General features: G+C 56.0%; 1 protein-coding gene across 6 annotated transcripts; it reads left to right on the top strand.

Annotated features, from left to right (window-relative positions):
- Positions 1 to 381: 381 nt before the first annotated feature.
- PROC (protein C, inactivator of coagulation factors Va and VIIIa) lies at positions 382 to 11706 on the top strand. 6 transcript variants are annotated; one of them, XM_020288545.2, is made up of 9 exons: positions 382 to 444; positions 1821 to 1901; positions 3019 to 3182; positions 4575 to 4599; positions 4721 to 4858; positions 5010 to 5144; positions 8733 to 8992; positions 9817 to 9934; positions 11051 to 11706. In XM_020288545.2, the coding sequence occupies exons 1-9, from the start codon at positions 399 to 401 to the stop codon at positions 11638 to 11640; spliced, it is 1557 nt and encodes a 518-aa protein (XP_020144134.2). In that variant the 5' UTR covers positions 382 to 398; the 3' UTR covers positions 11641 to 11706. The 6 variants fall into 6 exon arrangements, with proteins under 6 accessions (XP_020144134.2, XP_020144133.2, XP_075861566.1 ...); XM_020288544.2 differs by having other exon boundaries at positions 3016 to 3182; XM_076005452.1 differs by having other exon boundaries at positions 390 to 444; positions 1825 to 1901.
- Positions 11707 to 11926: the final 220 nt, after the last annotated feature.

Below are 11926 nucleotides of genomic sequence, written 5' to 3'. Positions count from 1 at the left end.
TTTTTATACTGGCACATAAAACAGGTGCATCTTGTAATTAATGTCATCCTAGATTTGATGAAATGTGGAATCCTTACCTGTGCTGATTTTGGGTAAACTACAATATCTCTGGGTAAAAATGTCCCCATCTGCAAAACAGGGACAACGTCCTCACCTCAGCCAGCCACCATGAGGTTAAAATGAGACCACATCATCAACAGTTTGGTACCCATCCCTCTCCTCCTTCCTTCTGCACGGCATCCTTGGTGGGCAGAGGTGGGCTTTAGGCCAACCGAGCCGCCTTGGGCTGGGACCAGGAGTGTGAGCCGCTTGTTTGTTTGTCTCTGGAGAGGGAGGCCTCGGTGCTCAAGGCCAAGCAAACATTCGTGGTTATGGATTAACCCGAGTTCCGGGCTGTCATGGCGGCAGGAGGCAGAACGTGCAGTCTCTCCACGACCCACCCCTGTGAGTCTCCTTTGACGCAGATCTGTGGGGGGTGCAGAGGGAGGGTGCAGAAGGAAGAGGAGGACGGAGTAGTGATGAAGGTCAAATCCTCAAACCTGGGTTCTCGAGACTAACCGGAGCTTGGGGCAAAGAGAAGTGAGGCCCAGCCCTGGGCAGGCCGAGGCACTGGCTGCCGTTCCGCAGCCCTGGGGCCCAGAGGCCAGGGAGCCCCTCTCATCACGCGCCTCCCTCTTCCAGACTGCGGGTCAAATGGAAGTTGGCCAAGGGTGTCCAGGGCCACAGCTATCCCTGGGACCCCTATTCTCCTTACTCTACTCTCACCTCCGAACCTGGGGCCTCAGAGTTAAACAAAAATCAGAACCCGCCTTAGAGGCAGGGAGCAGAAGTGGAGAGGCAGGCCAGGCAGGGGAGCTGGATACAGCACTCAGGCCTACTCATGGGGTCTTGCGGGCAATAGAGGGTTCCTTGGTCTCCAGCTGGCAGGGCTACCTCTGTGGCCTTGGGGGGTGCTCAGTGGTTGGGGGTAGGGGTTAAGATCCAGGACTGGAGCCTCAAGACCTAGTTGAGTCCTAGACCTCTGGAGTCCTAGTTCTGCCACTTCCTGGTCATGAATTTTTAATAAGCTACTCAACCCCTGTGATCCTCAGTTTCCCCCTCTATGAAATGGGGGTGACAAAATTAATACCTACCTCTTGGGTGGCCATGAGCCTTAACTGAGGTAATAGTAGCTAATGTTTACCAAGCGTTTGTTATGTGCAAACCCTGTTTTAAGAGCTGAATGTGGATTAACTCAGTTAATTCTCACAATGCCCTTTATGGCAGAAACCCAGTTATTCTGTTATTTTACAAATGAGGAAACTGAGGCATGGAACAATTAAGCAAGCATCTTGCCCAACATTGCCATGTGGTAAGTGCTGGAACTGGAATTGGCACCAGATGGTCTGGCTTCATGCCTGTCTTAATCATGTACACATTGCTTGAAAGACACGCTAAGTGTCTACTCACAGTTAGCTATTCTCAGCCCAGCTGTCAGACCAGCAAAGGCAGCCAGCCCACCGCTCCTAGCCATCGCTGAAGAGCAAGGCAAGGGAGGGCACAGATATTCCATGCACGCTCTACCGCACTTTGGCTGAGTCCCTTTGACCTTCCCAAAGACCCTGTGTGCCTCCCACTTCTGGCGCAGGTGGTCCGACCTTAGTTCCATACATAGAAGACGACCTAGGCTCCGGCTATCTGTCTGGTGAACAAGTACCCGCCTCCCCCCAGCTTTCACCCTGGCCACCAGCATGCAGGAACAGCCCTTTCATTCGGCTTCCACTGGGGGTGCAGGCAGAGCAGTGGCTGGGTGCTGCTAGGAGCTCACAAGTCCTCCTCAGACAGGTGCGGAATGTGGCAGCTCGCGAGCCTCCTGCTGTCCGTGGCCACCTGCGGAATCTGCAGCTTACCAACTCCTCTTGGTAAGGCCACAGGCCCCCGGCCCCTGGCTGGCCCCTGCCAGGCCTTCAGGCCTTTCGGCAGCCCCTCTGAGCCTCGGGTGAGATGGGGCAGGCCAGCTGTGGACGCGACACGGGCTGTGAGGGCAGGCACAGGCGTGGCAGGGAGCCCTGTGCTTACCTCCTGAAGCTCCGTCCTCAGCAGGGTCCCTGTGTTCCCTCTCCACCCACTCACTGCCGCAACTGTGAAGGCCCCGGGCACGGCCTCTCTTCCCCTGGTGCTCATCTGCTGTGTGGCTGCCCCGCCCAACCCCTCTCCTAGTCCCTCAGCCAACAGGAGGAGGCCATGATTCTCCAGAGGCTGCAGGACACGTGAGCTCATGACCTGCCTGGAGTCACACCAGGCTACTGGAGGTCTTGGTGCCTCCTCCCGAGCTGCTCGTCTGCCTGGCCTCCTCCCCACAGCCCGAGGTCTACTTGAGCTCATCTGTCCAGACTCAGCTCTGGTACACCTCCCTCTGGGGGCCCTTCCCTCCAACCCCTCATGCTCACGCCCCCGCCGGGATCCCTGCCTCCTAGCTGTCCCCTGCACCCAAGACAGACACCTTGCAGAGCCCAGGAGGCACTTGGTGACACGCACTGGGTGACAGGTCTGTCTGCCCTTCAGGTGTCCCTATCCAAGGAGGACATGGGGGATGCTGGGGGAGGGGATGTGGCTGCACGAGGTATACTGGGAGAACAAGGAGGCCACTTGCCTTTGCAGTCCTAGCAGCTGCGCCAGCGTTGGCACCGAGTGCTTACTGCTGTGCCATGTGCTGACTATATTGTTTCACATGATGATCTCCTCCTCATTTTCTGGATGAGTAAATTGAGGTTTAGAGAAGTTAAGACACTGGCTCAAGGTCATGCAGAGGTCAGGTTGGGGTTCCCAGGGAGGTTCTGTCTTCCAACTGTCATCTGCTTCCTGCAAGGAAGAGCAGAGGAGCAGGTGCAGCATCGTGACCTGGAATTAGAACAAGTCCTAAGGGGCCTGAGATGAGACCTTTCCAGGCTGTCCCAGCTTGGCTTTCTCAGACCCCTGCAGGCCCCCAGCCTGTCTCAGGCCCCTCCACCAACATGAGCCCCCCTCCCCCCGAAGCAGACTCGGTGTTCTCCAGCAGCCAGCGTGCCCACCAGGTGCTGCGGGTCAAACGTGCCAACACTTTCCTGGAGGAGCTCCGGCCCAGCAGCCTGGAGCGGGAGTGCACAGAGGAGATCTGTGACTTTGAGGAGGCCAAGGAGATTTTCCAAAACGTGGAAGACACAGTAAGGTCACCTGGCTGGCCAGGTCCAGAGGATGAGGCTCAGGGTGGGCTGGTGGTCAGCTGGAGCCTGGAGGACCAGCGGAGACTGAGCATGGAGGCCCAGTGGGAGGCTGGGGGGGTGGGCACCAGCCCCTCTTCACCCCAGCTTGCTGGGGGTGGCTGAGTGGAGTGATTAGGACGCTGGCTCTATGGTGTTGGCTGGGCACATGAGACTGGAAGAAACAGAGCCCTGCAATGAGTTCCAGGAAGGAGAGAGTGAAGGCGAGTCCCACCCAACCCCCTGGAGGGAGTTCAGTCTCCCCTCCAGCTGCTGCAGGACACCCTGCCTCCCCTCTCTGTCTCAGCCGTCACCCTGCTTCCACTCATGTACCCTAGGATCAGGCATGTGCTACCTGGACTCCCCCGATGCCTGTCGCATGTCCTCACTCCCTGTGTGAATCGGGTCCAGTTCTCAAGGGAGAAATCCTGACTGCCCAGGGGATCTGAAGAAAGGGTCTGGGTCCTTCTGGCCTAAGCGTCAGAGTCCTCCAGAGTCCCCAGGGCCCTATGGAGGTGGTCCTAGGTGGCAGGGTGGGCTTGGTAAGGGAGATGGCTTCCTGATAAAAAGCTCAGGCCCTTTCTGTTCCCGAGGACTTACTTCTGCTGCTGGGAGCTGGGGCTCCTCCCAAAGTGTCTGTAGGGATGCCTCTCCCAGGCAAAAGGGGCGCTCGGCCTGTCCCTCTCTTGCCCTTGGCCTTCACCTCCTGGACTGGGTCCTCGGTCTCCACTGCCTTGTTTCCCAAATGGCCTCCTCAGCCGATGCCATATGATTTTCTTAAGGCACAATATGGGCACAGCGAGTCCCTGCCATGGCTCCGTGACATCACCCATGGTCACTGGGCGCTGGGCCTGCCCGACAGCGCAGGCATCAGCGGCCCAGCGGTCTCAGGTGTCCTGCGCTCAGCGCAGCACGCGTGCCGCCGGGTTAGAAACGCTCTCCGCAGCAATCTGCCTCTCACCAGCTCTGAGGACGCCGGCTCAGGGAGAGACGGAGGCGTGCGCGGGAGGGGACGGAGGGGACAGAGCGGCCTGGCGGGCTTGGGGGGCGATGGGGGTCTCTGGGTCCCTTCCCTCGCAGAGGCTGCTGTGGCGCAGACAGAGCAGTAAGTAGGGCTCCCGCCGCGCGGGGAGGGTACTGTCCCTGAGACGTGGGCGGAGTGGGCGCGGGGTGGGAGGTGGGGACTGCGGGGCAAGGAGCACTTGCTCCTAACAGCCTGCGATCGTCAGGGGTTGACCCCCGTTTGTGGGGAAGGCCCTCCCCGCCTCACCTGCGCGCGCACAGGCTGCCCTGCCCCACCTGGGCCGCCGCGCCCCACCCAGGCTGCCGGGCCCGACGCTGCCGCTCTCCCCACAGCTGGCCTTCTGGTCCAAGTACGTCGGTGAGTGCGTCCCCGTTGCTGGGCTGCGGGTGCCCGCGCCTAAAGGCTCTCTGGGCCGCTGGGGGTCAGGGAGGGGCTGGCAATACCAGTGACCCCACACCTCCGCCCGCCTGTGTCGCAGACGGTGACCAGTGCGCGGCCCGGCCCTTGGAGCACCAGTGCGCTAGCCCATGCTGCGGGCACGGCGCGTGCACAGACGGCATCGGCGGCTTCCGCTGCGACTGCGGCCAGGGCTGGGAGGGCCGCTTCTGCCAGCACGGTGAGGGGCGCGGGGCGCGGGGCGCGGGGCGCGGGGCGCGGGGCGCGGGGCGCGGGGCGCGGGGCGCGGGGCGCGGGGCGCGGGGCGCGGGGCGCGGGGCGCGGGGCGCGGCGCCACCGCCGCTCTCGGCCTGCGCGCCCCTGTCCCGCAGAGGTGAGCTTCTCCAACTGCTCGGTGGACAACGGCGGCTGCGCGCACTACTGTCTGGAGGCGGCGGGCGGGCGCCGCTGCAGCTGCGCGCCGGGCTACGAGCTGGGGGACGACCACCTGCAGTGCCGGCCCGCGGGTGAGCGCCGGGCGGGGCGCGGGCAAGGCCTCGCGGGGCGACGGGCGGGCGCGCCTCGCCGGTTCCCACGCCCCCCCCGCCCGTCACCACACCCCCCGCCCGCCCACTACCACACCCCTCCCTCCCTGCCCGCCCACTACCACACCCCTCCCTCCCTGCCCGCCACCCCCCCCCCGCCCGCCCACTACCACACCCCTCCCTCCCTGCCCGCCACCCCCCCCCGCCCGCCCACTACCACACCCCTCCCTCCCTGCCCGCCACCCCCCCCGCCCGCCCACTACCACACCCCTCCCTCCCTGCCCGCCACCACCCCCCTCCCTCCCTGCCCGCCACCACCCCCCCCCGCCCGCCACCCCCCCCACCGGCCCACCCCCCTCCTCCCCCCAGCCAGCACGCCACCCCCCCCAGGCCCGCGCCCTCTTCTCGCGCCCTGCCTCCCTGAGTGGAGGATGGACTGGAGTCTGCCTTCTTCTACAGTTTTCTTTTTACGTATTTTCATTTTTGTCACTTTTCTATATGTACAAAGTCGTAAAAGTCAGAGTTTTACGACTCTTATTAATAAATTTCAGCATATTCGCTGGTGTGGGTCTTTGTGCACTGGTTGTACAGTGCTCTTGGTAGAATTCCTCTTTTAATGTAGAAATTCATCTTTTACTTCTAGGAACAATTTTTAGCTAGTTCTTTGACAATCACTCTTCTGCTTTCTCCGTTCTATTTCTGGACCTCCCATCATTCACGTCTCTTTTCTCTAGTATTGTCTTTTTAAAATAATTTTTATTGGGGTAAAATATACATATGTAAATTCATTTACCATCTTTGCCACTCTTAGGTGTACAGATGAGCAGTAATAAATACTTCTTTTGCTGTCCCCTCCCCCCCTCCCCTCCCGACCTCTGGCACCCGTCCAGTCTTCATTCTCAGGATCTCCGCCATGTTTTTTTAGCTCCCGCATATGAGTGAGAACATGCAATATTTGTCTTTCTGTGCCTGGCTTATTTCACTTAACATAATGATCTCTGGTTCCATCAATGTTGTAAATGACAGGATTTCATTATTTTTTATGGCTGAATATTATTCCATATACGTATTATTCCATAAATGTATGTATATACGTTTTGTTTATCCAGTCATCAGTTGATGGGCACTTAGATTGATTCCATATCTTGGCTATTATGAATAGTGCTGCAATAAACATGGAAGTGCAGACATCTCTTTGATATATTGATATCCCTTCTTTTGACTACATACCCAGTAGTGGAATTGTTGGATCATATGGAAGTTCTATTTTTAGTTTTTCGAGAAGCCTCCAAACCATTCCCCATAGTGACTGTACTGACATTCCCACCAGTAGCGTATGGGTTCCCCTTTCTCCACATCTCACCAGCATCTGTTGTTGTCTTTTTGATACAAGCCATTTTAACCTCCGTAAGATGATATTGGATTGTGGTTTGATTTGCATTTCTCTCATGATTAATGATGTTGAGCATTTTTTCATATACCTGTTGGCCATTTGTATGTCTTCTTTTGAGAAATGTCTGTTCAGATCTTTTACCCATTTATAAATTGAATTTATTTTTTGCTATTGAGTTGTTTGAGCTCCTTATGTATTTTAATTATCAGTCCTTTGTCAGATGGATAGTCTGGAAATATTTTCTCCCATTCTGTGTATTGTCTCTTCATTTTGTTGACCGTTCCTTTGCTATGCAGGAGCTTTCTATGTGATCCCAACTGTTTGTTTTTGCTTTGGTTGCCTGTGCTTTTCAGATCTCACGCAAGAAATCTTTGCCCAGACCAATGTCCTGGCACGTTTCCCCAGTGTTTTCTTCTAGTAGTTCCATAGTTTTAGATCTTAGATTTAAGTCTTTAATCCATTTTGATTTGATTTTTGTGTATGTGGAGAGGGGTCTAGTTTTATTTTTTTGCATACAGTTATCCACTTTTCTCTGCACCGTTTATTAAAGACTTTTCTTTCTCCATTATAAGTTCTTGGCACCTTTGTTGAAGATGAGTTGGTTGTCAATGTGTGGGTTTATGTCTGGGTTCTGTATTCCATTCCATTGGCCCATGGGTCTGTTTTTATGCCAGTACCATCCAGTTTGGGTTACTGTAGCTTTTTAATAAATTTTGAAATCAGGTAATGTGATGCCTACAGCTTTGTTCTTTTTGCCCAGGATTGCTTTGGCTATTCAGGATCTTTTGTGATTTCATATAAATTCTAGGAATTTTTTTCTATTTCTGTGAAAATGTCATTGCTATTTTATTAGGGATTACACTGAATCTGTAAATTGCTTTGGGCAGTATTGTCATCTTAACTATACTAATTATTTCAATCCCCCCCCCCCCCACCCCTTCCATTTGTTTGTGTCTATCTATTTGAATTTGTGTTCTTCTTTCAGGAAACTTTCCACAACTTTACATTCCAATTCTCCTACTGAAAAAAAATTTCTAACTTTTTATCTTGAAATAATCAGAGATTCACACAAGGTTGCAAAGAAATGCCTGATGTCCAGTGGGTCTTCCTGCGAGGCCACTGGAAGGCTCCATCCTTGGCAGAACCCTTGCTACCCAGATTTTAGGCCTGTTTCTGAAAGGAATCCCCTAAGCTTGTGCTGGAGGATGCTCATGCCTGGCTTCCGGCTCCTTGGAGCAGGGTGGGGAAAGGAACCTGGCATCTGCACAAACAGTGGATGTCTGCATGACTCCTGTGCCAGGCAGGCACACCACTCTTTCCTGAGGTGGTGCCTGGAATCCCTATGTCACAGTGTCTGGTTCACCCTCTTCGTGTCTTCTGCATGGGGTGGGAGAGGGGAGTCAAGCAAGTGAGGAGGGCTCTAGCAGTTTCTCTACAAACTCTCAACACAAACTCTCAACACATCTCCCACCGCAGCCCCACCTGCACTGCCTTCCTCAGAAGCACTGAGGCTTCTGTGGTTCCGTTGGCTTCTGGGCACTGGCTGAGGTTTTTGCTTTCTAGTCTCAGTCAGTTACCACATCCACCTGCTGTCAGCTTTTGGAATTGTGTTGTTGTGTTCTCTCCATTCTCTTGTCACTGTGTAGATCCCCTGTGATGGCAGCCCATTGCCCCCACAAGTCTAGATCCCTCAACCTGGCATTCAAGGCCCCTCATGAGCAGACCCTGGCAGACTTCCAACCCTCAGGTCTCCACAGTGTGCACTCTATTCTTGGCAGGGAGGCCTCACAACTGTGCTGAGGGCTTCTTTGGGGCTCTCCAAGAATGCTCACCTCCCCCTCCCCATAATGTCTTTCCTGTGTTAGGAGTTTGGCAGCATCCCAGCATGAGACCTCACCTAAGTATCTCAGGGATTACCCCCAACAGCCCTAAGGTATAAGGAACCTCCAAATTTAACAACTTATGAATGCTTCTTGATCTGGCTCTTGCCATTAGGTGGCACTGTTTGTTGACTGACTGACTGGAGGGGATTTGTAGCTAGTATTGAGTGTTCTAAGCATCACTTATCCCTGAACCCTACAATGTGGCAAACTAGTCTATAGCGAGGAGGAGGACAGAGGTGTGAGGGTGGTTTCAGAAACTGTGGCAGGCGCCTCATGGCCTCCCTCTGCCTTCAGTGAAGTTCCCTTGTGGGAAGGTATGGAAACGAATGGACAAGAAGCGCAATTACTTTAAACGTGACACAGACCGGGCAGACCATGTGGACCCGGACCGGGCAGACCACATGGACCCGGTCCGGGCAGACCCAGTGGACCCGGACCGGGCAGACTCAGTGGACCCGGACCGGGCAGACCCAGTGGACCCGGACCGGGCAGACCACGTGGACCCGAGGCTCGTCAATGGGAAGCTGACCAAACAGGGAGACAGCCCTTGGCAGGTAAAGGCAGGTTGCCTCTCTCCTCTGCTGGGTCGCTCTGGACGCAGGGACAGGCAGGATGTGCTGCCGTTGCTTGGGGGGCTGGAGGGGAGTGCCAAAGGGAGAGGAGCAGCGGGAGGGTGGTGGGCCGGCCATGGAGCGGGAGAGGCAGGTGCAGTGTGGAGGGAGGTGGGAAGTGGCGCCGTCTGCTGGGCGTCAGGCCGAGGCCTGCTAATGGGAAGCGTCTGGCACAGACAGGACTGGGCGAGGCCTGGTCCTGGGTACCTCCAGCCTCAACATGGGAACTAACACTTATTTGGTTCCTCTCTCAGCAAGGCGCTGGGGGGCAGGGTACAGAAATCAACAAGTAGGAGTCCTGGCTTCGGGGAGCTCACAAACTCTGGGGGGTCAGGACTCTAAACACAGGGCAACCCAGTGGGACTGGAGCCAGGATGGCCATCAGGACAGGGGCTGAGGGAGGCCCAAGGGAACCTGCCAAGGCAGCCTAGGGGCCAGAGTCTTCCCAGAGGATGCACGTCCTGGCCCATGCCCCCAAGGATGAGGGGAACTCACTGGGTGATGGTGGGTGTGACTGAGGATGACTGGAACAGCATGGAACAAAGGAACAGCGTGAGCAAAGTCAGGAAGACACCTGGGATGGGCCAACACCGTAAAATGTGCAGAGATAGAAAAGGCCAGAAAGGGTCCGTAGCCTATGCCCCAGTGACCAGGGAACCCAGGGGTGTGCTTGAGGACCATGCCAGGGTCATGTGAGACCTGGGAGGCCTGGACTTGGAGCTGTCAGAGAGCAGCTCTGTGACGTCACTGCCCTGTCCCTATTCCAGGTGGTCCTGCTGGACTCGAAGAAGCAGCTGGCCTGCGGGGCAGTGCTCATCCACCCCTCCTGGGTGCTGACGGCGGCCCACTGCATGGAGGTCTCCAGGAAGCTCATTGTCAGGCTTGGTATGGACTGGAGCCAGGCAAGAGGGAGTTGCCAGGGGTCTGGGGTTGGGACCAGGCAGGCTGTCCAGGTTTGGGGGACCCTGGTCTCCAGGATGCTTGAGCAAAAGGTTGTTTGAACTCCACAGAAGGTGTTTGGGGGAGGAAAACGACTATATGTGCCCACCCTATGACACCTGGTATTTTGCAGGTAGGGGATTTCTGGTGCCCTCTTCAAATCTGGGCACAGGTCCTTGCACACATGTTTGTAAGTGAGGGGTTACACACACCTGCAGTTCTTTACTCCCACTCATGCAGAGCAGGCTATGTGTGGACTTCAGCACCCTTGGGTGCAGAGACCTGCACGTCCTGGCCTCAGGTCTGTGCTTCACAGACCGACAGGGAGAGAGCTACGGAGCAGGGGCCCTGGCATCTGCCAAAGCAGAGAGCTGCAGCCCTGGCAGACTGGGGTCCCCAGGCACAGACCCCAATCTGTGCCATTTCTAGAGAGGGTTCTAATTCATGTCTTTGTACAAAAGGAAGGAAAAGGTGTATTGAGAATGACCAGTTCACACTGCCTACAATTACCTTTGGCATAATCACACTGGCCAGTGGCTTAGGATTTCCCCTGCCCAGGAACCACCAGTCTGGCCCAAGAAGATGTTGTCTCTTGTATGTGATCCAGATCTTTCTTCCTGGCAGTGCCGTGTTCTGTTAGTCCTCCTCTCTGGTTCTCACTGCTCCTGCCCTTGTCTCTCTGGCTTCAGTTGCTTCACGTCTCTTTATGGCTCTGGTCTGTGTCTGTGGGTTTCTAGAGGCCTTGGGCTTCCCTGCTGCCCGTTACTTCCCTGGTCTCACTGTCCCTTCTGTTGAGTCCTGAATCCAGGCCAATTCCACCCCTTTGGGTTGACACTTGGGGGCCACTCCTGCTCGCGTGAGATGTCACCCTTGATAAGGATACACAGCACAGACAGGTGGCCCCATGACAGCACCTGAGACATGTGGGTGAACGCTCTCCAGCTATGACTCCGTCAGGCCATCTGCCCAGGCATGCAGGGGCGCAACACTCGTGTCGGCCTCGGGAAAGGCTGTGGGCGGGGCTGCGCCCAGCCCACTCTGACGGTGCACTCTGCCCTGCAGGGGAGTATGACCTGCGGCGCTGGGAGAATTTGGAGCTGGATCTGGGCATCAAGGAGGTCCTCGTCCACCCCAACTACAGCAGGAGCACCACCGACAATGACATCGCACTGCTCCGCCTGGACAGGCCAGCCACCCTCTCGCAGAACATCGTGCCCATCTGCCTTCCGGACAGCGGCCTTGCAGAGCGCGAGCTCACTCAGGCTGGCCAGGAGACTGTGGTGACGGGGTGGGGCTATAAGAGCAGCCGAGAGAAAGACACCAAGAGAAACCGCACCTTCATCCTCAACTTTATCAAGATTCCTGTGGTCCCACGCAACGAGTGCATGCAGGTCATGAGCAGCATGATCTCTGAGAACATGCTGTGTGCAGGCATCCTCGGGGACCGGCAGGACGCCTGTGAGGGTGACAGTGGGGGTCCCATGGTCACCTCCTTCCGAGGCACCTGGTTCCTGGTGGGCCTGGTGAGCTGGGGTGAAGGCTGTGGTCTCCTTCACAACTATGGTGTGTACACCAAAGTCAGCCGCTACCTCGACTGGATTCACAGCCACATCAGAGACAAGGCGGCCTCCCCCAAGGGCCAGGTGCCCTAGCACCCTCCTGCGGGCTGGGTGGCCGAGTGGCAACATACGGAACATTAAAGGGGCATTCAGCTAGCACGCTCGCTGGCCTGCTGTCTGTCTGTCCTCCCATCCTTTTCTTAGGCTATTCTGGGAGGAAATAACATTTATTGAATATCTACTAAATGTCACATACTTTATGAACAGAATCTTATTTAACTCTCAGATCAGCCCTGTGGGGTGAGGAGGAGCAGATCCAAGTTTTGTGGGGTCTGAAGCTGACAAAATCTCAGGGATGCTCTGTTTATGAAAAAGGGTA

The sequence above is a fragment of the Microcebus murinus genome, chromosome 8, assembly GCF_040939455.1.
Source record: "Microcebus murinus isolate Inina chromosome 8, M.murinus_Inina_mat1.0, whole genome shotgun sequence".
NCBI lineage: Eukaryota > Metazoa > Chordata > Mammalia > Primates > Cheirogaleidae > Microcebus > Microcebus murinus.
Note: the sequence above shows the minus strand (reverse complement) of the source record. Positions and strands in the feature narration are given on the sequence as shown.

What these genes read in the sequence shown, in the direction of transcription:
- PROC (XM_076005450.1), top strand. Translation starts at nt 399, where the DNA reads ATGGCGGCAGGAGGCAGAACGTGCAGTCTCTCCACGACCCACCCCT. An exon ending in CAGCTTACCAACTCCTCTTG is followed by an intron (nt 1,902 to 3,015) that starts GTAAGGCCACAG and finishes CTCCCCCCGAAG; the next exon opens with CAGACTCGGTGTTCTCCAGC. An exon ending in CTTCTGGTCCAAGTACGTCG is followed by an intron (nt 4,600 to 4,720) that starts GTGAGTGCGTCC and finishes CCTGTGTCGCAG; the next exon opens with ACGGTGACCAGTGCGCGGCC.